General features: G+C 39.0%; 2 protein-coding genes across 4 annotated transcripts in view; both read right to left on the bottom strand.

The window, feature by feature from the left end:
• ano11 (anoctamin 11) overlaps positions 1–2,625 on the bottom strand; it is a 17,524-nt gene extending 14,899 nt beyond the window's left edge. Inside the window, 10 exon segments of the mRNA XM_032520413.1 lie at positions 1–6; positions 8–34; positions 122–232; positions 315–372; positions 472–608; positions 956–1,063; positions 1,171–1,364; positions 1,469–1,595; positions 2,112–2,272; positions 2,413–2,625. The exon segment at positions 1–6 is cut by the window's left edge and continues 139 nt beyond it. Of these exon segments, the coding sequence (XP_032376304.1) occupies positions 1–6; positions 8–34; positions 122–232; positions 315–372; positions 472–608; positions 956–1,063; positions 1,171–1,364; positions 1,469–1,595; positions 2,112–2,240 (897 nt within the window). The 5' untranslated portion in view covers positions 2,241–2,272; positions 2,413–2,625.
• Positions 2,626–5,200: 2,575 nt separating this feature from the next.
• Positions 5,201–25,311, bottom strand: plekhm2 (pleckstrin homology domain containing, family M (with RUN domain) member 2). Of its 3 annotated transcripts, none has more exons than XM_032520934.1 (20): positions 24,702–25,311; positions 22,148–22,254; positions 21,749–21,858; positions 21,543–21,642; positions 21,241–21,328; positions 20,979–21,153; positions 19,659–19,718; positions 18,036–18,324; positions 17,155–17,922; positions 17,001–17,070; positions 15,796–15,886; positions 15,364–15,428; positions 14,203–14,291; positions 13,917–14,049; positions 13,131–13,321; positions 12,083–12,148; positions 11,655–11,814; positions 10,756–10,950; positions 8,949–9,065; positions 5,201–8,780 (listed from the first exon to the last, which is right to left on the bottom strand). In XM_032520934.1, the coding sequence occupies exons 1-20, from the start codon at positions 24,759–24,761 to the stop codon at positions 8,643–8,645; spliced, it is 3,072 nt and encodes a 1,023-aa protein (XP_032376825.1). In that variant the 5' UTR covers positions 24,762–25,311; the 3' UTR covers positions 5,201–8,642. The 3 variants fall into 3 exon arrangements, with proteins under 3 accessions (XP_032376825.1, XP_032376827.1, XP_032376828.1); XM_032520936.1 differs by having other exon boundaries at positions 10,756–10,935; XM_032520937.1 differs by lacking the exon at positions 19,659–19,718.
• Positions 25,312–25,690: the final 379 nt, after the last annotated feature.

Raw genomic sequence — 25,690 nt, 5'->3', positions numbered from 1 at the left:
GACGAATCTCATACTTTGGAAGCTGAAAAGGGCCCTGTGAAAAAAAACTGACATATTGATTAGAGAGGGAAAACAGCACAAGCGTTACATTGAATTAAAAGGCAGATAAATAGCAGCTGACCTCGTGCAGGGGGAAAGCTGCTTTGTACGCCCCTTCATTAACCAGGCGGTCCACACCAACTTCAGCCCTCTTCCTTTTGCCATACACTGTCTTGGCAAGAATCTCATACACCTGAAATAATACACAAACTTTCACTCTAAAAGGGAATACTTTAACCGAGTACATGTACTGTAGAGGAATTCATGTTACTCACAACACGGTGTCTCTGTGTATTAGTGAAGTAGGATTCATGGTCATCACAGCCAAGGAACCTGTAAAAGAAAGCCATTCATTCAGCCAAAATAAATTTTTATATATTGTGTATAACAATGTTAATGTCCTATTATTTATCATCGCTAATTAGAACTCACCGGCTCATCTTTGACTTGCGAAAGGCACATGTGTAATAATCCAGCGGCCTGTTTGGCACTGAGTCTGTCATTATGTTAGGTATGCATAGCTTTTTCAGTACACGGGCAGATGTGTTTAAGTCCAGACTTTGCTGTGCCTGGAAGCCGAACACACACTCATTCAGCATGAAGAACATTTTATCTTCCTTCTCTTTATAAAGTTGCAATCTTTAAAATTTCAGTTCATTTGGTGATACCTGTGCTGACTGGTATATTTACTGATAAAGGTCCCAGAGTTTTGTTAGAAATGTCCAAAATCAACCAGCAGCAAACACACTTTCAGCAGCTACTCCCTCAGTAATGCACCGTCAAAGGGATCACAAAAGTCAGTAGGATACACTGTCTGAGAACCATACATAAATGTGCCAATTCATCTTGTACTGTAGACTGATGGTGCCATTCGTATAAATCTTAAACATACTTGATTATAAAGAGCTGCACTAACCTGCAATGGAGCTCTCAGACAGAGTTCCTCAGCGTAATACACCAACACGTCCCAAGGAGCGCTAAGTTTTAGAAAATGTATTGTTTTCTTTTCATTCGCTGTTTCCTCCTAAAGAGAAGTGAGGCAACATAGAGAACTAAGAAAGTAAGAAAAATAGGTCAACAAAATAACAAGTAGATTTACAACATAAAATCACAATGAAGAAACTGATCTACCTTTTCCATGAGCAATCCAGCACTCTCCAGATTCTGAACAAACTTCTCCCTCCACAGTGCAAGCTGTGCCTTCCGTCGCTCAGACCTGCTGTTCTCCTCAGTTGGCACTGCTTCCACCTCCTCACCTGTCACCTCGGTCTTTCCCTTCCCTCGACGTTTCCTCCGCGAGCGGATCTCCCATACGAGTACAAAGTCTAAACCCAAACAAGCCATAAAAAAAGGATAAATGAAGGACTGAATCGGTCATCCATCAGTGAACTTGTGAAATAATTCAATGTAAGCTGAAGATGCTACCTACCGATTTTGGTTCTTCCATCTCTGAAGTAATTCCCCAGCTGTGGAACTGGCTGGTTACTTCTTGTGTTACAGTAAACATACATGGGATCCTCACCATCCATATCTTCATCAGCAGCTGCGGCTGAAAGCTAAAAGCATTCAAACAGTTGAGTTATTATCAAAATCTGTTAATCTGTAAAAAACAAGCGATAGCTGCTGACGACAACATTTTCTACTCACTTTCCTGCATGTAAATTCTTTGTTCTGTATATGGGCAGTTAATTTGCTTTTGGTTTAACCCATAAGATCCTGTGCCATTACATAGTATCATAAAAGCCTCCACTTTGCAATAATGAGTCCAGAAAGATGAGACGGAAAACGATTACTGCGCTTTTTACAGCATGCTTGAGAACAAGCTTTCAGTGCTTTTCAAGTCATGTTTCACAAAAAGACATTTTTTATTATCCCAGTGATATTCAGTGCCTCATACCACATTGTACTACTGTGGATATCAGGTAAAAGAAGTCAGTGAGGTGTGAAGGGATGAACAAAGCAGCAGGGTTATGGCCACTGTGTGAATGCTCAGCTATATTTTTGATAACTCTGTGATTTATATATAAAAAGGACAACATACAGCAGCAATATAGGAAAAGAATAGTGCTTACATATCTCGGTGGGATGAAGCTCCCATTCTGTAGACTTCCATAGCTGTCTGTGGTTTGTGCTTCTCCCTCATTTAGATCCAGGAGGACCACTCTGTCTCCCTTTAGCAGCTCTGAGCCCTTCCTCAACATGACGAGGAGGAGGATGGCAAAATGTTCTGTGGCTGTGCACATATACTGAGCATTAACATTGAAATTGTACAGCAGAAGGAATCTACTTATCACTGAACTAATTCACAGATAACAAACTAGACATCCTTTAAAGAAAGACACTAAAAAGAGAGAAGAATGATCAATACTGTACCTTGAAAATGAGGCTGCTGCTAAAGTCTGGACTCGCAGCAATCTGTGCATCCCCTGTACTCACCCTCTTCTCTATCTCTGCATCCGTCAAGCTCCTCTGCTCCACCGCTAGATAGCTGTGGAATACCGTAATGGACCTAGCATGCAGGCAGCAGCTAACACGTCACTGCATTTCAGCAGAGGGAATGTACATCAGCATAGCGTGCATCACCACGTCATGAATAATGTTATAGTCAGTCAGGGGCATAGAATTGTTGAATAAAGTCCTATCTCTCTCTAACACACTGATTAAGCAGGATGTAACATGTGTGGGGGCAATCTCCTCTTTGATGTTAATGAGTATTACCGGATCCATTCAAGCTGTCTTGCACATTCCATTTAATTTTTAGTTTTTTTTAATTTAAATGTTGACACGATTAACAGAAGTGATTAGCAGCGCTAGAAGAGAAGCTCAAAAGCTTTATTTCCATGTGTACAGGATCACAGACTAAGGTTGTGCACAACCTCAAATGCTGCTGGCCAACATCCAAAGATCCTCTAATTTGACAACCTCCACATGCATCACCACTATATGTGACATCATTGTTTTTTCTCCAGCACACCTCCTTTTCAGTGTACTGCATTGCTGCAGTCAAAACAGAGCTAGATTTAAGAGGAGTATGAAGTTATAAAGAGGAAAAGGGAGCTTGCATGACAGTGTAAGGGTAACAGAGAGTGAGGTATAAAAATTTCATTAGAAAGTGAAAATCTGTGGAGCAGAAAGAATAAGGGAAAGCGCAGCATGGTTTAAACACCACTTACTAAAAGAAGTGTTATGTCCTAAACGTTTATAACTTGTTTATGATTTTTATGACACGTTCATGACAGTGTCATGTCACTCTTATGTAGATATCTTCAAGTAAAGTGTAACCTTATGATTTTGCAGTGATCAGACAGGCACTGGTGTTTCTTTAATAACACTTACAATAGAGCTCTAATAATGTTGAATGCTTTCTTTTTTTCTCCAGGCCAAAGCTTTAGGAATAGCTGAATCATCAGAATGCTTTTAATTGCAACCAATATTAGCTTTGGTTAAATTGCCTCTGAGAAGTTCCCCGGCCACAGCTGAAACTGTCTTCATGTTTTATTTAATTTCCTCCCAGTCTGTTTCCTTCGAACCTCCCAAAGGGACACAACCCACGCTATTTTACTAATTGATCTGACAGTGTTTATCTGGATTTTTCTACCCCTTGCTGAGTCATTTTGTGAGTACACCTTCCATTGAGGATAAGAGCACTACATGTCGTTCCTACAGACACTAGAGAATGCCTGGCACACTTAGTTCTGTACTGCGTCATTGATATCAATTTGAAACAGGGGGCGGTGACATCACTCTATTATATTCTACATCCTTCTCTGCCAGTCAGTAAACTGTATGTTTGACAGTCTGCTTATGCCCCATGCTATGCTTTCATCTTCCTAAACTTCTATTCTTGCAGTGGATCAATGTGGCTTTCCCTCACCTTTCTTTTTAAAGAAGCTCTCTATCAACCATCAGCCATTATTGCAGCTCTTCTTCAAATAAGGAGTCAAATCACCCTTTCACATAACCCTTAATCCTGGTTCTGTATTGTTGTGCACAGAGAAAACAATACAGACAGGCGGAAGAGGTAATAGCTCGTTGAAACCATGGTAACAGCACAAGTACACCCAAGGTGACATTGTGGTGCAAAAATAATAAAAATGTATCTGAACAAGACCAGCAGATAACATGTTGCCCTAGCAACTACAACAATATAATCAATATACAGAGACTCAAACATCACCGGTCTATATTGGATTTGGTCTTCTGTTCACTATGGACTCATAACAGCTGTTACTGGACATCTTTAGTTAATAAAGTGATCTCAAAATTGTTTTAAAGTTCTCATTAAATGTTAGAAGTGTTTCCATTAGTTACATTTTAACCTCTGTAGTATTTGTTGTGCTCCTAAACTCAAAACTATATGAGACCCAAAGAAAACTTCTGGGGAAAAATATCTGATTTAGCTTCACCACAATTTGAACACAGTTGTGTTTGTTACTCCTTACCTACATGATGTGTACAGTATCATAGATAGACTGAATACCTGTTTACAACAGGTTTAAAGAGGACCTCTACTGGTGACTGGTACCTCTTTTCCACCAAATTAACTCAGGATTCTTGGAAACTTGGTTTTAAATGCGATCATTCTAATTAAGGATGTGTGATCAAAAGAGGGCGTTGCACAATGTACAATGGAAGTAAACAGTAGCAGCAAGATGGGGGATGAAATTGATTACCTGCAAGCTTGTATTCTGTTATTACAAAAACACTGGAACTCTATCTCTGAAAGAGCACAGCATAAAGAAATAGACAACGCTTATGTAACAATATGTCATTTTGATTTTTTTGGGGGTTAAAAACGAGGTTTTCCAATTCATCTAATTGCCTACCAGCGGTATTGGTTTGAAATTGTGTGTGGGGAGTTGTGAGTCATGGGCACTGATTAACAACAAATCAACTTCCACAGACTTCAGTATTGTTTTTGTTTACAGTCTCTGTGCTGACAACCATCCTTTGACATGCTCTACACTAGAGCAAGAAGGGCAGTATGCAAAGGAGCCTTCATTTATAGTGGTTTACCTAACACACAACTGCTCTCTTACCTGTTAATATTCTGCCCCTGCTCTAACATCCCTTTTGTTTTGAACACACATCCTTTCACTGGTTTGACCTATAACAGAAATCCAGATGTTAAAGGCAGAGATACTGGTACATATAGAACATGTATCCCCAGAGGAGCCATATTTTCCTTTCAGTTTATTCAGCTATACCGTCCAATCACAAAGGTTTATTTGTACATTCATTGCCATTATGAACAGTATAAAACCTTCTGGACATGCATATCTTTATATGTAAGTGTACAGTATGTCATATTTAATTAGTGCTCTATTTACAATTTAATTAAAATCGCTAAACAACATACAAATATTACATGCACTTTACATTTATGAACAAAATCAAAAAGCGCTTCTACACAAGGCATTACTTAGATGTCATCCATCATTGGTCAGCAATGTCCCACATTCAAAACACTGTTCAAAAAGACTAACTTTAACTTTTTCTTAATATACACTTGATAGGCCACAACTTTATGCAGTTAATTCTCCATTCTTTATTGATAATCCAACATTTCAAGTAAGTCCAACTATTGGAATTTTGGGACCACGGGCAGCAATTTGCTACAACCTGGCACACATCTATTACTGTTTTTTTGTGCACTGTCCCTGTTTAAATAAATAAATTACAAAAGTGTACTCGCTCTGGTCCAAAAGACCTTAGGGAATCCAGGGAAGGGGGGGGGGGGGGGGGGGGGGGGGGGGGGGGGGAGACTATTCTAACCACACAATTACTTAATACCAATCCTCACCAAATCATTTAAAAGAACTTTTACATAAAACCTTTTCTCAACATGCAATATTACTCTGCAGCCTTGTCAGTGTGCGCGTACACTTCTTCACGTCTTCTGCATTGGAGCAAAATAGAAAAAAAGGGATTTAAAAAAATATAAATTTCGACAAACAGCAGCAATAAAAAACAAACGGTGAGTCTTAAGGTATTGGATTTGACGTTTCCAACCCTTTTCACCTGAGATTAGATTTTTTTTTTTATGAGCAGAAGATGAATGAGACCAAGTGGCACTTAGAAAGACTTAAAGCACTGATTAATGCTGAAATTAAAGTAACACAATGTGACTGAACATACATAAGTGACATATTTATAGGGCTGGGTATCATTTGAAGGTTTTTGATACTGGTGCCTATTCAATACAAAAGTTTGGGAGAAAAAAATACTAAAACTGTATTTTTAAAGTACCATACTTTGGTGAATATAATCACCTTTTTTTCTTTTTTTTTCCACACAAACCTGTCTGATTTTGAACAGCAAAAATTAGGCAACATCTAACAGACACCATTGTGGGTGCACTTTGGGAGTATCACGGTTGGATACCCAGCCCAACAAACAGTACACATTACAACTTGTCTTTCAAAAGAAACCAGAACCACAACATAAACATAAAATGTTTGTTTAAATACAGTGTAAGGCAACCAGAAAGAGGAAAATAGTGCTTTTTTAATTTTAAATGAACTATCCATTTCAATCCATGTTGTCAAAAAAACAACATTGTCATTGCAAAACAAATCTGACACTGATCTCAGCCTTGTCATGAGAAGAGTTACACACTGTCATTGACAGAGCAGCAGTATGCTAATTAGTGTTAATGTTAAGGACAGATTGGTACACATGCATTATCTACTGACTATAATTTGTATGGGATGAGTTTGGTTTTGGGTCTTCTAGTATGGAACATTTTCTGGGATAAAGGCTGACATTTGGCGCGTGAGAGAAGCGCCGGATGTCCCTCCCTTGTGGCTAACTATGCTACCAGGGCTTAGCATTGTCTGGGATGGTTGTGATTGTTTTAAAGAAATACAAACAAGGCAGAGCGTTTTATCCACTATCCAGACCATACTCACACAGAAATGTGGAGGTAGGTCTGGCAATGTCTTCTACTTCTTATTCTTTCTCTAAGTACAGCTTTAATATTGGATGATATTAAAGACTATTTTAAAGCATTAATCTGCTAAGAACAGAGGCTAAACTAGATCTAAGTTAAAAGACTATTTATGGATTCTATTAACCTCAACATGGTCTTACAGCACTAAATGACTAGTGCAATAAAGGATGTTCTAATTTAGTGCAGAGGCCAGATCATACAGTACACTACAGTACGATGCCTCCAACTACTGGTGCAAAATAATAATGATAAGCCAAAGTAACTGGTAGCTCTCATTTGGTAACGGATTCTTCACACAGACTGTAATTCTTACTTGATACTTACCCACACTAAATGTAATGTGCTGCGCTAATATGTCTGCTAATGTAGACACAAATCAATACCAATGCCACCACTCAATTGAATTTAGTAACAATTGTTCCCACTTTGTCTATAATGGAAATACATGTTATGATATTAATGCAAAACCACAACTGATACCATTAAAAAAAAGACTAACAGAAAAAACAATGTGCAAGTCTGCATGGAAGCCTCCACTTGTCTCTACAGAGTGGAGATAAAAGGCAAATTTCCTGATAGTTTTTCTTTTTTTTTTTATCTGAGGTATAGCAAGATCTCAGACAATATCCAAATAATCTTCATATTGAGCTATTCATTCTCTCAAGTTAATGTAAAACGTGATAAACCAAAACTGAATATCAGACACGTACATAACCATTAGTGACTGATAATGTGTTGATACGGCACAGCGATGTACATTTGCTCTATAATTGTACGATAGCTTGGATTAAGTAGTACATCTTGTGACTGTTAAGCAAAGAGTGACTTTTTTCTCTACACAGTTGTGTGACTTGTGCGATCAGATAGTTACTTCTGTGTGTGCAAGGCAAGGAGTGTGAACTTTTCTACATCCAAAACAAGCATCAGCTGCATACAGTTTATAGCTTCCCTTACATTGATTTTTTTAAAGAAATTGTTGGGAATTTATCCTTATCTCCCTCCCTACTCAACTACCTCAATGGACTAAATACTGTATGTGTTAAACTATTTTCAGTCCTGTTTACATCTCAAAGTCAATCCAGCAGAATTAATTTAAATGCCCAATGTACTAAAGATTGGAACCAAAAGTGTTCCCCTGACTACTGCATATGTGCATTCTATAATTATCCAACACAATTTCCTACAAAACAAAAGGAGTACAAAATATTACACACCACCCTAAACTTTTCCTTAATTCAGTGTATTTGTTCTGCAATGCTGCTATTTCATAAAAAAAACTCCAATAAAAGGAATAATCGCAATGTATGATTTGGATTAAATACAATTTGTTGTATTGTTCTGTTAAAATTCTTCATTTAATTTCAAGTGCGAATGTCTTTCAGTTGTATCACTGCGATCTGCAAAATGCATTGCTACTTCTGCAGGAAGTTTCTTTGATAGAAACATTTTATCAGTGATCTATAGATGCATCACAACCCACGCAGTAGTGGGAAAACCAATAACCACGTCCGGTTTCGAGCTTAAAACTTAGTTTACAGTGACACAGACTGTATGCCAGAGTTAAATCCATCTATGCTGGAACTATATCAGACGGATCAGTTTTTCTCAGTGGCTACACACAGGTAAGTGTATGAGTGCATGTGTGTGTCTGTCAGCACCAGGGTTCACGCTGGGCTCTGCCTCGGGCCAGACTGTCTGCCCTCTGCCAGGCACTATTCATCAGGGCGAGGGCCTCACCACAACGCTTTTGCACAGACGGCTCCAACACTTCTTTGTGGGGAAGGTCGACCTGTGTATAGTGAGGACATAGATGATGGTTCAACCAGATAGACAGCCAGTGGCAGTAGTTGTTGCATTTAAGGTCTTGAATGCTAACATTTTTGGGAAAAACAAACAGGGCAACATCACAGGCATTTATTTCCCTTAAACCACTGATAAGGACAGTGTATCTTCCCACCTGGAAAATGGCCTTCCATGTGTTGTCCAACACGTCCAGCAGTCGATCTCTCTCTTCACAGCTGCTGAAGTACAACACCCACGGAGGAAGAAACTGAGTCCGATCTGCCGCAAACTCCTACAGAGGGAGAAAGTGGGAAGGCAAAAGAATTATACCAGTACTACGAGATATATATATATACATACATAAATATATATTTATATATAAAAATACACACACATACATATATATGTATATATATATATATATACACACATATATACACACACATACATATATACATGCATATATACATACATACATACATATACATATATACACATACATATATACATACATATATATACATACATACATATACATACATATATATACATACATACATATACATACATATATATACATACATATATATATATACATACATATATACATACATATATATACACATACATATATACATACATATATACATACAGATATACATATATGTATACACATACATATATATATACATACATATATACATATATGTATACATATATACATACACATACATATATATACATACTATACACAATATATATATATATATACACACATACAGACACACACATATATATATACACATATGTATATATACACACTCCACACACACAACATACTAATATACTATATAATATTATATATATATTGTATGGTGTGTGTGTGTGTGTGGTGTGTGTGTTGTGTGTGTGTGGTGTGTTGTGTGTGTGTTGTATATATATATATATATATATATATATATAATATATATATTATATATACACACCACACACACACACATATTATATATATATTATATATAATATATAATATATATATGTATAATATATACACACACACACACACACACACACACACACACACACACACACACACACACACACACACACACACACACACACACACTGTCTGCGCAAGACAAACAGTTACTGGTTAAACTGAAGACGCTGCCTTCATGTTAGTTAGGAATTAGAACCTTATTTCTAAAGCTGTAACATATGGAATCATACGGGTCCTTTGAGATTGTCCATTGATAGAAATTATCCATTAATTTGTAAATACAGTTGTTATCATACACAAAAACTGCAGGATGTGTTGATGTATCTTGTATGCTGATGTCCCTTTTTAAACTGGAAATATTTTTACATATTTATATAAAGATAGCATAGGAATCATTAATTTAATTAGTTCAGTCTTATATCAATATGCAAAACAGTACAAACATTTGAAACATTTTTTTTTAATGTTATCCTAATTCAGCAAATGCACATTCCTGAAAACTCAGGCGAACTTTGTAACATAGCTTAATTTCCTAGTTACATACACTACCGGTCAAAAGTATGGGGCCACTTACAAATTTCCATTCCACTCAATGTTAGACAGAATACCAGCTGATCTGAGTGGGGGGCTGATCTTTAATGCAATATCTACATTGCCCATTATCAGCAACCATTCATCCAATGTTCCAAAGGCCCATTCTGTTCACTAATCTGATATCATTTAAAAAAAACTAACTAGAAAAACATTGGAGTACCCTTTTGCAATTATGTAAGCACATAATGTAATATGAAAACTGCTGCGCTGGTTAAAAAAACAATGCAAATGATCTCAACTGGTATTCTGTCTATAATGGAGTGCAATGGAAATTTAGAAGTGACCCCAAACTTTTGACCGGTAGTGTACATTCAGTAATTAGTCAAAATCTAATACAAAACAATGCATAGGATTAACACAAAGAGGAGTTAAACAGATGACCACTCACAATGACACAGTACTCCTTGTCGGCCTCTACGCTGACAAAAGTGACATCACAGATATCGGCGCTGCCCAGTGAACGGAAGAAGCTGGTCTGACAGTCCTGATGGCAAGTAAGCAGCTTCCTGTCTGTCATCACCAGGCAACATGGGATACATGGAGTGGGGGCCACACCTTGAGGGATGACCTGCAAGTAAGCCGGCTGTAATTTAATTATACTTTGCACATATAGACAGAGCTTACATTGATCCATATTGATATTTTGTGACTTTTATTTTGAAACAGTTGTGTGACTTGTGCAATCAGAGAGCATTAATTCTGTGTGCAAGGCAAGGAGTGTGAACTTTTCTACATTGTCAAGAAGCAACTGCATAAATGGCTTTTTTTTTTTTTGAAAGAAAACATTGGGAAGCTATTGGTAAAGGATTCCTCCCATTCAGCTACCTCAATGTACTTAATATGTGTTAAATCATTTTTAAGCTGCCTAGTGTACGGAAAAAGCTGGTCTGAGCAGATTCCTGTCTGTTATCACCAGGCAACATGGGATGCCTGGAGTGGGGATGCACCTTGCATAAGATAACTTACTCAAGCAAAAACCTGCCTCTTGTACATTATGAGTATCAGCAGCTGCTGTAACAAAGTCCTAGTGATCTTTTATTGGGGAGGAGAATAGCCCGTACAGCCGGCACAGTGCAAGTCTACAGTGATTATATGTTAAATGTCACTTTTGGTTGAAAGCTATGAAGAAAACCAATCCAGCCTGACTGATGAGTTACCCCACTTAACATCTAATTAAACGCAAAAATGTGTGGGTGTTAAAAGGGCTCTGTTTGTGCTAATTCAGCATGTTATACATGCAATGTTAGACATGTATGTTTGCTAAACACATTTCACACAATTTCTTACCCCTTTGGAGACGGATTGGCAGAGCAGCAGCATCCAGTCGGCCATGTCCTGCTCATTGTTGGCACTGAGCTCCAATGGCGGTCGCTCTGTCAGAATGACTTGGAAGGCGTGGGGGCGCTCTGTGCTGTTTGAACGACGGCAGCCTCCACAGTGCTCTCCTCTGTTGAGCACAAAGTAACACCATTTTCTTGCGGGCTTTTTTTTTTTTTTTTTTTTTTTACAGAAAACATTTTTAAATGTCACAGTAAGAAATGTGATTTTAAAATGAATGATGGCTAAATTGAATTTCGCTGCTTTAGTTTTAGGGTCCCGGTATTTTGTGTTGGCTCACTGTCACATTGTCATGGCTTACTGGGAAACTTGAATAGAACCATTGTTATGTGTGAAAAAGGATCTTTCAGCTAGTTGAAGTTGAAGTAGAAGCTTACCCCATAGTGACCGACAGCAGAGGTGTCACATCAGTTCTTTCTGCATACAGGTACAGAATTCCCTTGCTGCAAGAAAAGAGGACAACTATTTATATTTACCTAATTTGTCATGCAATTGTTTCAAACTATTTTGAACTGGTTGGTCCTCTAAGGGCCACAAAGTTAAAAAAAAATAATTTAAGATTATTTTTGGGGGGGGCTTTAGGACTTTATTTCCACAGGACAGATAAATGCATGAAAGGGGAGAGAGAGGGGGAATGACATGCAGCAAATGGCTGCAGGTCAAAGTCAGCCGCTGCGTCATGGAGTAAACCTCTATATATTTGTACCTGCTCTACCAACTGAGCTAACCAGGCAACAACCAAAGGGTTTTTGAAGTTCTTAGCTTTATTTCTTAAAAAGGCGCAAGAAAAAAAATCACCGACACATTCATCTCAAGATATTACTTTTACTATAATTGCAATAGGCAAGATGATTGCCAAAAAATAGTCAGTCTCCACTCTGTGTTTTGTATTGTGTACCTCTGACAGATTGGCAGGAAATCTTCTTGACTGCACTAAACACGAGCTCGAGCTCTCAGTATGTCTGGCAATAGCTGAGAGTCAAAGGAAATACCACTTCCAATATGTTGGCAATTTTCACCAAAGCAGAAGTGCCAAAATGGGAAGTGAGTACTTTGGATTATGGTGTGTATTTTGAAGATTATTTTTCATGGTATATTTTAGGCCTTTATTTGACAGGGCAGCTGAAGACATGAAAGGGGAGAGAGAAGGGGAATTACATGCTGCACAGGGCCGCATGTCCGAGTGAAACCCTGGGCCCGCTGCGTCGAGGAGTAAACGTTTCAAAAGGATAAAAGTTTTTAAACGCGATAGATATAACAATCAGAAGTGACATGACCGCTTAGAATTTGTGAAAGTAGATAACCTTCCCACCTTGTTATTACACAAAGTGGGAAGGTTAATGTCAGATGTAAAGTATCAAGTATGATAAAGTATTATGTTGACACCAGCTGACAGGGGGACTGATGTGCACAACCTGCACATACCTAAGGACGAGGTAGCAGCTTTTCCACAGCTCTTTGCCCAGGTAGGTGTTTCCTGCCCGGTACTGCAGAGTCCCCTCCTTGGTACTGGAATGTAGTCCAGAGTTCAGTGGGCCACCCTCGGGTGACAAAGTCATGTCCATAGGATCCTCCCAGTGGACTAGTGAATATAGTTGGATAGATACTTCATATACCTAGAAAAACAGGATTGAAGTATTAGTTTACCACTGCTTTGAAAGTCAGTCAAGAATATGAGTGGTAAAATATGACCTTATAAGATGTAACTCCCAAACATTTCTAGAATTATTACTAAGATTATTACAAGTAAAAATTAGTTCATATTATAATTCAATTCATATGCAGTATGAGAATTGACTTACAGAGACTTAAGTGAAGTATTTCTCTCAGTGACCATCATGTTTGATACTTTGCACTGCACGTACACAAATACAATTGAATATATTTTGACTGACCTTGAATCTCAACTGTATGTAGAAAATAACATGCTGTGCATTTGTTTGTGTTATAGTTTGAGACACACTAGCTAGGATTTATGTTAACTAATTTCTTGTGTCACAGATTTTCCAAAAGGTTTCTGTTCTTTTACTTAAGTGTCTAGTACAGTCAAAGGCAGGAATAAGCTGAACCAGTAAAATAAACTTGACTATCGTGGTAAGGATTTTGTAATTTGTCTTATGAAAATTGGTTGCTTAGTTCCGTGTCGGTCAGCTTTTTCTCTGTAAAGACCAGACCTGTAATGAAAAACAATACAGTATATCTGACGTTTACCTCACATTGAGATTCCTGGGAAACAAACTTAGTGAGAGACAGTTTTTCCATGGTAGCATCAGTCAGCACAGAGGGGTAAGGAGGCTCACGGTAACCCTTCACCATGGCTGACTTGAGAACAGACAAGAGCCACCTGGTAAGTGAATAAGGATGGAGTGGATAAGGTTAGAGGAGAGACTAACAGTCACATAAGAGCAAAGGTATATTACATGTGAAGGTGTGCATGCTGGCTCTTTGCACGGGGAGTCAGAGTACCAGGAAACCAGAGGCAGACAAGCAGACTCACAGAGTCAGGGAGGCATCAGCTGTGTCTAACAGGAATGTTCTTCGTCTGTTAGTGCAAACCAACGTCACTGTCTGTTGGTCGAGGCCCACCTAAAAGGAAAACAGCATTACTAATAACTAATATATCTAATATATCTACTATACTCCACTACCACAGCTGTCACATCACGCTGGTGTCTACATGGTTCATCTTGTAAATAACTCTAGATGGAGCACATTAAGGAGCATGTAAACTGCAGATTTAGCCATGACACGATATTTGGGGCCAATGGAGTACTGCAACAAAAACTTATAATTCTATTAACTCATAAATGTTCTGTAACATCAAGAAACTGTATGTACAGTATGTATGTATGTATTTAAGATGTGACAAGTTCTCGTCATTAAACCTGACAAGATATCTTGTCAGGTTGAAAAGTGTCTTTTGATATCAGTACACAAAGGCAGAGCAGCAGCCTTTGAAATTAGCATAGAAAATACCCCGGCCAATCTCCAAAGTTTACTGTGGCGCTGTAAACGGACAGCAAAACCTAACTTTAGTTTGTTCTCCATTTGTCCTATAATGGTCATAAATTGATACTAGAGTAGCCTACTTCTTTGTGCAATTAATAAAATGCTGAGGAGAAAAAAATAGCATCTGTCTTCACAAAAAATCATCTGTTGAGTGTTTGATGGTCATTTATTTACAGCGTAATCGATGTGAAACAATAGTCAAATACGCTTTATTTCTCTCTGTCTACTGTACAATGACAAATTAAAGTTCAAAACATTTGGTCTCAACTGCTGCCAGAAAACGCTTAGTTATGTTGTAACCTTGGTTCTTTGAGTGAACAGACTCTCTCTCCACCACACATATGGAATAAGTAGTGTAACTGTTAGTTATACAGGAGAGTCTTTTTTGTTCTTTTTCATTCATTTTCTGTCAAATGTTTTAAACACTTGTCTCATCTCAATCTCGTGAACTCAATCTTGTGTCTTGTCTCATGAGCTGGGTGTCTAGTTACACCCCTAGTATGTATGTACAGTATGTATGTATGTATGTATGTACTGTATGTATGTATGTATGTGCGTACTGTATGAATGTATGTATGTATGTATTTGGGTAGCCAAGTCACAGACAAATAAGAGAAAATGGCAAACCCTGTTTATGCAGGACACTTACCGAAAGATAGTCCAGCTCATTATAAGAAACAGCATCTTCAACTGTGTAGGGTTTCTCTGCTGCACCTGTGGAGAAAAACAAAAGTACAACGATGAAATGCGGTGAGCACATGTTGATGTGAAGTATTTTCAACAGAACAACCTCATTTAAATGTGTTGCTCACTTCCTAGAACATTGTGTAGATCTTATGTGACCATTACAATGGATGTTTCAGAAAAATATACTCTCATGGTTACTAGTACAGGTGGAACACATTGGTTTACGTATGGTCAAAATTTGATTTACTAAATGTGAATGCAAATTCAGATGCCGTTTCCCATGTGTAAAAAATTTATTTTGACTCCCAGTACCAATATCAGTATGTCCCGACTTATGATATGTACTGTTAATAAAGCCAATACATTAGGTTGCATTAGGTTTTTAGCCACTTACCCTTCCTAAGAAGGTAGATGTAACAGTCAGTCAGCAGCAGGTAAAGGGGCTGCAGGTCCCCCTCCATATGGCCTGTGCTCATTCTTGCCATCTGAAAACCCGAAGATAAATTCTGTCAAGTGTTGGCAACCTCCACATTCATCAGTCTCAACTTTTCTGTTCACTAGTGATGCTTCTGCCAACTGGATTGTATACTGTGGCACAGTGTTGCTACAAGTATAGCAGATAGGTTATGGTAGTTCATCATCAGCTGTATGTTTTCATTGTTTATAACAAACCATTTATTCACTTGATACTAGAAATTAATTAGGCTGATTAAAGGTTGTTGTTTTTTTTTAACCTGGACCTATTTTCCCAAGAATTGGTGGGACATAAGTGACTAACGTGAACAAAAATATTTGAATTGCTCCAGTATTGTGGCAGAACGCTGTAACCAGCAGCTGCAAACCAAGCTGCAATGTAATAACAGGGCAAACGTGTATCGCCAATTGTGCCCACTAAAAGTGCAGTCTTTGGCACTGACAGGCTCAGATTATTCTAACTGTCTGACAGCATTATGGAAAGGATTCCTTCTGAGATAGACCTATTTTGTTTAAGAGTAAGATCATTTTTGTTTAACCAGAAACAGCTGTAAAATTGCTATTGTCGAACCCACAAGACTCAATTTAAATAAACAATACTTTTAGCGTTTATAGAGCCATCTTATTTTTTACATGTAAATGAGATGACTGTTGGAACAGTGAGAAGACGAACCAAGACGGCCTTTGATAGTTTGATTTTGTTTCTGTTGACAAAGTGTATTTTACGATGATACAATTACTGTTTATTTAAATGGAGTGTGGTAGGTTTGGCAATGGCAATTTTGGGGATGTTTCATGTTAAACATATTACTACAGCCTGAAAAAGTTAAAAGGCAATTGACAAACTGATACTTGCAACACTTCCACTGAACCGTCTCCAAACCACTTCTTCCATCTCAAAACAAGCATGAGTCAATACTAAAACTTGCTTAAAGACGTATGATAGATGATCACTTTAAAAGACAATTAAAAACAGGCCTGGTGAAAGACCATGGCATCACTGTGCTCCCTTACTTCTCTGATGATATTTTATCATTCAATTGTTACAATCCAGCATTACATATAAATACATTCACATTTTCTCCAAAGCATGTAACTAAAAACAATGAGTGTCTCTGTCTTCACCTTGAAGAGCTGCTCCTCATTCTCTCTGAATACATGAATCATGAGAAGAAGCAAGTGATTGTTGTCCACCCTGAAATATGAACAATGAAGAACATTAGACACCCTTTTAACAAAATTACAACAACAACCAACTTATTTTATAGAAACTCCTTACTTAAACTCTGCAGGATGAGAACTTTCTGTTTCCATGGTAAATGTTTTTTTGTCGGTTTCCTCTCCTTCCTCAGTGCCTTGCTCCCCGGTCTTCACGTCGGGCTCCTGTCCTGCTGACGCTTTTGCCTCTCCTTCATCTTCAAGGCCACCTGAAAGAGTCTGCGACTGGCTATGCTCTGGAGAGTCATAGTGGCTACCACCAGTGGGAGTAGAGTCTGAACTGTTGGGGGTAAAGCAGCATAAGTCTGTAGGCAAAGGAGAGGCCTGCAGGAAGTCGTGGCTTGTGGCCAGATGGGAGAGAGACGTCTCTCCTGCAGCTGGGTCAGGTGGCTCGCCCTCTGAATCCTCTCGAAAGGGCTGCTGTTCAGGGGGCTCGGGGTTCCGGTCACAGCTTTCGCTGCTTTTCTCCTCTCGGTGCTCCCAGGCCTCCTCCCTATCTAAAGACCCATTGAGCCGGTCCATCACATCACGGAGGGGTTGGCCCACGGTGTCCATGGAGGTGTCTGTCATCTCAGGGAGCCGTAGGAGGCCTTCTACTCCATCCTCATCTCCTTCATCCACAACCTGTGATCCCACCCTGCTTCTCCTCAACTCTGCCTCAGCATCCAGCTGGAACACAGTGCCGTTAAATGAATTTACATCCTCCGATGCCAAGAGGCTGTTGTCCATTTCCATGTGCTCAGAAGAGACAGAGTTATGGATGCTGCTGATAGAATCTGTGGAGCCCTTCCCTCGGCGCTTCTTGGCTGGTTTCCTTCGTCTGGCCATCCTGGAAGACCAGAGTGGTTAGCTGTGGTTCCTCTCTGTTTTAATACAATTAGATTAACTGTTCAGATAGAATATGAGCCTGCAAGCCAGAAACTAAAGCTGTAGCTACTGTACCTGATGACCTCCAACTCATTGCTCGTGCTCTCTGTGTCATCTCCAGTAGTGGCGCTGTAGTAGCGGCTGGCCACATGAATTGGTGTGCCGTCGGCTGAGGTGTTGGTGGTGTTAGTGTCCGAGTCCTCGTTGAAGGGGTTGTGTCTGTACGTTGGGCTATGTGGAGCAAGATAAGCTGCTGCCTTCGCCTTGACAGTGCCAGCAGAAAGGACCACTGTGTCGCTGATGACTGTCTGGGGATCAGAGCCACTGGATCGCGGACAGCTGGCCTGGTCAGTAAGGTCACCCTCTAACATGACAAGTAACACCAAGAGTTAAGTAGCAGTCAGTCACCCACATTTTTTATACATATAAATATTATAAAATACACAGATTTTTTGGCATTGTCTCGTCAGAAAGTTGAACAATAAACTTAGAGTTCAAAAGGTTTTAATGTAGAAGGAAATTTAGAGAAGAGTTGTTTCTATTCTGTTCATTTTTATGGAAAATTGACCAACGAGACAATTTCACAAAAACTTTTGTGTATTTCTTCATCAGTATCGCACAAAAACAAACGTGCAGCAGTGTCCTGTAGTTCTTTGGCAGGGTCAGAGAGGCACAAAACACAATGCGTATCACATCAAGTAGGTACAAGGCAAGACAGCTATCTTTGCAATGACACAGGCCGAGGGCAAGCATTACTTCTGCAACTAGAGGGTAGCTAGGGTCATACAAATATTTAAATAATATAATTTGCAGGAATCAGCATTTTTGATTGATCATGAGTGTACTGACTAAGCAGTTTCCACTAATTCATTTATGTAGTCATCAAAATGTAATAAAAAGCAGATGGTGAAGTAATACAAAGGAATTTGCACTCTGTGACCTTAAGCAACTATACTTGAGTGTTACCTCACACATCAGTTGAGCTGAACCTAGGCCAGTGCCACATATTATACAGGAAGAGAAGACATTACAAAAACAATACACCAGACAAACAGATAAGACAGTGGACGAGGTCAGTATTAGGCAGTACACCAGGCATGTATCTTGCTGTGGTAAATAACAAGCCAGAGCGAGCATTAGGATCATTCCCCAGATGAGCAACACATGCAGAACTTGTGTACCCACCCAACACTGAATTCTTCCCAAACTTACCGGTCAACTCATTATGTATGATGACACACTTTTGGTTCCATGCCCTTATTTGTTAATTCAACTCATAAAATGATCAGTAAGAAAAGCTTTACTAAAATATGCTATCGCATTTGACTGTAAGTTAAAATACTAATGTGGTACATTTGGGTAAGATGAAGGTAAATATAGAGGTATGATGGTATAAGAAAATATTAAGCCATTGGCTTTCATAACTTTGATTGGCAGAAAGATATGCCACCCAACACCCAAACCCACATCCTTTCCAACTGAACTCAATCCCAAAAATAGAAGTACTTTAACCCATGTCCCTTTGATCATGCTTCATTTCATGTCCTCAGAACAGCAGTTGTTTGTACCAGCTAGCTGGACTTTACATATTAAACATGTCTAATTACTGGCTGGAGTACCCAGCATGCATTATGCACAAACTGCGGAATGGCCATGCCATATAGGAGGGAGGGAGGGAGGGGATGACCAATGTCCCACCTTCCCAGTCTGCACTTGGCAATGACTGCAACACGGGGAAGATGTCACCGAAATCATAATCTAAAAAAAGGAAGGATAATGTTCAACATTAGAGAAAGATGAAGTGGAGACAGGAGAGATGAGATTGATTCAATGGCACAAAAACAGAGAAATTAAATGACATTTGGTTTATGAAATAACAAAATCAATGGTGGAAAAAAGTGGGAACTAAAACTGAAACTGACTCAATACTATGTAGAGAGTGATGGGGAAAGCATTCAGTAAGCACTGCAATCACATGAATGAGAACATTCTGTAACCATAACCCCTCTACACACCAAGTGATCAATTTGATAAAATGCACTTTGGTATACATGAGTCTCAAATCTGCGAGGATCAATCCAACTTCTGCTTTACCATGCTATTAGGTGGACATTGCTGTATGATTTTGTGCCAAAGCATACAAGTGTGTATTTACACTCCAGTCGGGCCTGCTCAAATCATAAACCCAAAAATAAAGGCTGCCAATGAGCAAAAGAGTCACATCCCAAATAGTCCATGAAGTGTCCAGATTAGAGGCACACAGAGACACAGCAGCACAGAACTAACACTAGATGTTTGATGGTGCTAATTCAAAGGGGAGCAATACTGACTGGCCAAAATGATTCAGAATTACAAGCCAGTATGGGTCCAAATGATTATCAAACCAGTTAATCTAATTGTGTGTCAGCAGTGTATAAACACAAAACTAGCAGCTTCACATTTTAGCAAGTTCTATGCCAGTTCAAATCATATATATCACAGACGACAGGTAATATCAGCTGAGGCTATTTAAACGTTAACGCCATGACTAACTTCATGCCAAAGTGAAACTTGGCTGTTGTCTGGTGTGTGTGTGTGTGTGCGCTCTCTCTGTAAGCCAGTGATTGTAAAAATAGAGGTAACACCATTCTGTATGACCACAATACAACTGTGAGTAGACGCTGTGTTTACGTAGTCCCAACAACTCCAACAGAGTGATGCGTCTTCTCTCTGGCTGGTTGCGTCAATTACTGAGTTATTCCCCCAAGAAAAACTTTTATTATTCATATCATATCAATAAATTTGTATGTATTCCCTTTATAGTTCTGGATCAGAACTATTACAGAAGTATTTGGATCAAGAATTTTGTGAAAAAAGGTGGTCCAAATTTTAAAAGCATAGTTATTTTGATGCGTCAGATAAATATTCAGGTAAATTTAAGTATCGGCTCGGACACTGTATCTGCAAATATCCAACATTAAAGAACTCAGAATGGCATGGGGGCCACAAAAAGTTGATCGGCACATCCCTACTGCTTACCTTCACTGGAGGGGGCTATGGCACTGTCATCCCACTCCAGGTTGGTGGAGGTGAGGGAGGTGAAAGAGTGCAGGGACAAGCTGTCTGAGCTGGGCAACCTTTCCTCAAAGTCCAGCAGGTTCTGGGGTTTGTAGTACTCTGGCATGTAGGGGGCCACGTCCAGATAGGGCACATCCTGAACCAGCAGGACCCAACAGAAATGTTACATGCATGCTGCTAGGAGCTGCAATTCTATTGATATTGTCATAAAATATATGCTAACCAGCTCCAGGTCAAAGCGAATGAACTCCAGGCCGGACACCAGCGTAAGGAAGAGTGTGAGGTGGTCATGACTGCAGACCAGTGCATTCCTAGCAGAGAATAAAATCAGATAGCTACATGTGAGTGAACAACTTTTACTCTTCACAAAATTACTTGATCATATCAATTTGTCCAACACAATTTGTAACAACCACAGAAAGTAATTCCTGAAATACAATATAAACTTGTTTAATAGTAATTATTTTGTGAATTCAGAATTCCTTTTCTTTAGGTAATCAAGATCAGGGTTACTGGATTACTTACTTGAAATAATACTTCTGCAGTAACGCTTGGTTCTCCTGGAAAAGGCGTAGATAGCTCTCTAAAGAACTCTCGCTCAATGCCAGGTATAACCATGCACGGCCTACACAGAAAAGAGAGAAAAATAGTTCTTTTCCACACATATAACCCATTGATCAATCACCCCACGTACTGTACGTGTATTCGACTGAGTGAGAGAGATGTCTCACTTCGCCCGAGGTTGGTTGCTATGTGCTGAAGCTCATCTATCTGACGGACAGCCTCTCTCCTGGTGAAGTGAAGGACCAGGACCCAGTAGCCTGAGGAGATGTCCTGTAGGCTGTTATGTAGAAAACAGTAATAACATCACATGCATGATTAAAAAAAATGGCAAGGGGTATAGACTATAGGAATAAAAATGATCCGCACCAAGATTAATTAAAGTAGTATAGTAGTATTGAAGCATGGTTTTAAAAGCTGTAAAAATTGTGACAATTAACAAGAAGGGACATGGGGTTGTACTGTATGCAGAAAATAAAATACAATTTACTACAGGATTTTTGCATGACAAATAAAACAAATCGGATCATTATTTGCTCTATGCAATTTGCTTGCAGTAAGCCTCTCACCCATACAGCAAAGCATGGTCAAGATGTTCACAGAGGCGCTGAAGGACCCGGTCATGATTTCGGATAGCTGGAGTCTCATCTTCACAGGCCGCAAAGTAACTCTGCAACTGTAGAAAGACATTGTTTCTCTGCTGTTTGTTTTGCTGGGAAGAGGACCATTTTAACTCCAACTCCAGTTTTAAGAAGTGATTGTATTTGGCCCTTATTATCAATGATTGTTCTGCCAATTTGGCATGTTGACTGGTTCTCCAAGGACGTTGGCAAAAGAGCTTTTTAAAAATGCAAAATTGGCAATTACTGAAAAAAGAAATTGCATTAATGAAAACAAGACAAATAAGGTCTGTTTTGGCTGTATATGAATTTCTAACCTAATAATCAAGTAATTATATTGTCTTGGCTATGTACTCTCACACTTGATTTGCAATAGAACACTAACTACAGTGTGAGTAGACACTGCATTAAGTGTGCTCGATGGTGTTCACATCAATGTTGGGTGAACACTGTAAGAATTGCAGCCCTTTTTCTACATGATCCAAGGATTAGAACAGAGCAACATGCAGTCATAGCAACTAAGGAATTTAGTACCAAGCAGGGAAATGTCACTGACCTAGGCCTAAATCCTACTTAGTATGTGTTTTCCTGTGTGCAGGTTACTCCTTGTATTGCAATTTTACTGCTGAAGACCAGACTGAAGGCAAGTAACTAGAGATGTTCCAATACCAATACCAGTATTGGTATTGCCTCCGATACTGCCTAAAATGTTAAAATGGTACTGGGAAGTACGAGTTTATCCACCGATCCGATACCATGTAATAAAGCCCTGAAGAACATCTACATTAAATTAGTTTATTTGTGTTCTTTTCCCCGTTATGACTGACTGTCAAACTGGAAAATAAATTTTTGTGTTTGTTCATGTTTCACAATAAAATAGAAATCATATCACATCTATACAGGGATAGTAGAACACAGTTGTTAAAACATAATGAAATATATGACACACTGGTATGGGATCAGTACTTGGTATCGGCCGTATTGCAAGTTCAGGTATCAGAATCGGTATCGGCAAACAAAAAAATAGTATTAGACCATCTCTACAAATAACCCATTAAACGAGCAGTGAGTGAGATGGCTGCAGCACAGGTCTGACTGAGCATCACCACAGAAAATACCACATGCCTACTGATGTCTGTGGGTTGACAGTCACAGGATATGGTTGTGAAGGATTTGTACAAATATACATATGCAAATATAAAAGTAAATGTGGCTCCATTAAATTGGGGGACTCTGCATTAAAAGGGCCACAATTGAATTTCTACATTGTTCATCTGATGTGGATGTAATTAATGATCACAGGAGCCACTTTTAACGTTGGTCATTTTCATTACAAATACAATGTGCTGGTGTACAGAGCAAAAGCAACCAAAAAAACTCTGAATACACTGGACTGTTTGTATCTTCTTGGATTTGAATAACAAAAAATAATTCTACATTTCTATTGACATATACAAAGCACAATGTTAGATGCAGGTTAGTTCTACTGTATCACTTGTTTATGCAGCTAACTGTCTTTTATTGTGGTCCACCGTACTGCTGTGACCTACAGTACTGAAACCCTGAAGCATGAACCAAGTATAGGTTGGAGAAGCTTTGACAATTGTGACCCAAAGAGTGTATGTATATGTGTGTGTGTACATTGTCAATATGTATGTACACTATTTCACAATAATCAACATCCTAAAAGAACTTGTATCCTGAGACTACACAGGACTACGCAATGTTTGTTTGAGGCAAACACTACACTTTCTTAAAAGCTTGAGGCATACCATTTAATTAGTACTTTCACAGTCATTTTGCAGTCTTTACAATAAAATATGTTGGTGAAACAGAGTAACTGGACTACAAAGTATTAGAGAAATGTGAATAAAGGAAGTAAGACCCATTACTGGGTGCATTGCATTAAACACTAGTGGACTAGTAATGGGAAATTACTGAGACACAAAGCGCATGCTAAATAAAAACGCAAATGCACATAGTTTTGGAAAGTGAATGTAAAAAAGCATGCAGGGAGAGCAGGAAGAATATGCAATGCTGTCTGTCAGGTTATGTTAGGGTGTCCAAGCATTGTTGGAAAAATATCTAAAATATTTCATAACTCCAATGGAAATTGGTAGCAAAGGCGTACTCGCTTACCATTATTTTGCAAAAAATGTTGTCGCCGATATAGTTTCAGATGTGTTTACAACACATGCCGCAGTAAGCAAACACAGGGGCTTGATGCCACTATTGGTCACTGTGATCAAAAAAATAAACTACAACAACATAACAACCGTACAACATAGAGGTGAATTAAGAAACCGTAGGGAATAGTGTATAGGTTATCTGTTAGGGAAAGGCCCTCCATTGACAGCAAGCTGGTAATGTCCCACCGACTTGAAAGTTGCTCTCTTTGGCAGACAAAAGATGACCTAACGTTAGCTAAACTATCTCATGTGAAAATGCTTCAATTTTGTGACACTGTTTAGCTAAGTTTTTGGACCAACTAGACAGCGCTTACCTTCTTGACAGACAGGGAGATGTTTTCCAATATGCGATCCTTTACTTTGAGTTGATCCATCACTGGTCTGTCGGCAGCTTACAGCAGGCTGTCAGCTGACTCCCTAAGCAGACCTCTTATTTTGCTAAAGCTAACGCTGCCGTCCGCTTTAGCTAGCTAGCTAGCTAACATTATCTTGCCGTCCAAGGCACTCGGCTATCAAACTAAAGATACAGCTTTGTTTGTCAATTGTACACATTCAACTGACAGCACCGCTAGTTCACAACTATCATGTTAATACCAAGCAAGCAGCGCGAAAAGTCAACCTCTGCCAACGGAACCTGTTAGCCAAGTAATGTTTTCCTAGCTTCGCCTTAGCTGTAACGTTAGCGACTTGACTTTTTTTAACGCTAGACTTAGGGTAGGGATGGCTAGCAAGTTTTTAGTCCAACCATGGATAACTTTAAGCAGCAACTGTGGTTATCACACTCTCCGTTTCCTCACCGTGGTTGGCTATTGTAAACTATATTAAGTTAGCTACCCTTTCGCGTACTTGCCGATATAAGTTATCTAATATAACGCCAAAGAAACGAATGCTGTGCTACTGACCTACTGTCAGTGGATTACGTCACCACTAGCCTCGCGTGGGAGGACTAGAGACTGAACTCTATCAAAATTGGAGGGATTTCCTTTATTTAAAATACATTTTCTGCCAAATAAATTGACAATTCATTTATCAAAATTCAATCAACAAGCCCTTCTAGCTTGGAAACTAGATTTTGTCCTCAATTGTTTTTTTTATCGCACAATCTTTGTTATGGAACAATTGTAACATACTTGTTAACCCGGGTAACCCGCTTCAAGGGCTCTGGTTCACCCCGTCCTTATTCAAAGTGACGTCATCATGTGGAGGACGCTAGAGCAACGTTTACAGTTGGACCTTTACTCAAGGTGGATATGGCTTATGGCAACTGAAAGGTCTTATGTAAATCATGTTGTATATGTACGTC

This window comes from Etheostoma spectabile, chromosome 7, assembly GCF_008692095.1.
Source record: "Etheostoma spectabile isolate EspeVRDwgs_2016 chromosome 7, UIUC_Espe_1.0, whole genome shotgun sequence".
NCBI classification, from domain to species: Eukaryota; Metazoa; Chordata; class Actinopteri; order Perciformes; family Percidae; genus Etheostoma; species Etheostoma spectabile.
The sequence above is the reverse complement of the archived record's forward strand: the minus strand, read 5'-3'. Positions and strand labels throughout refer to the sequence as shown.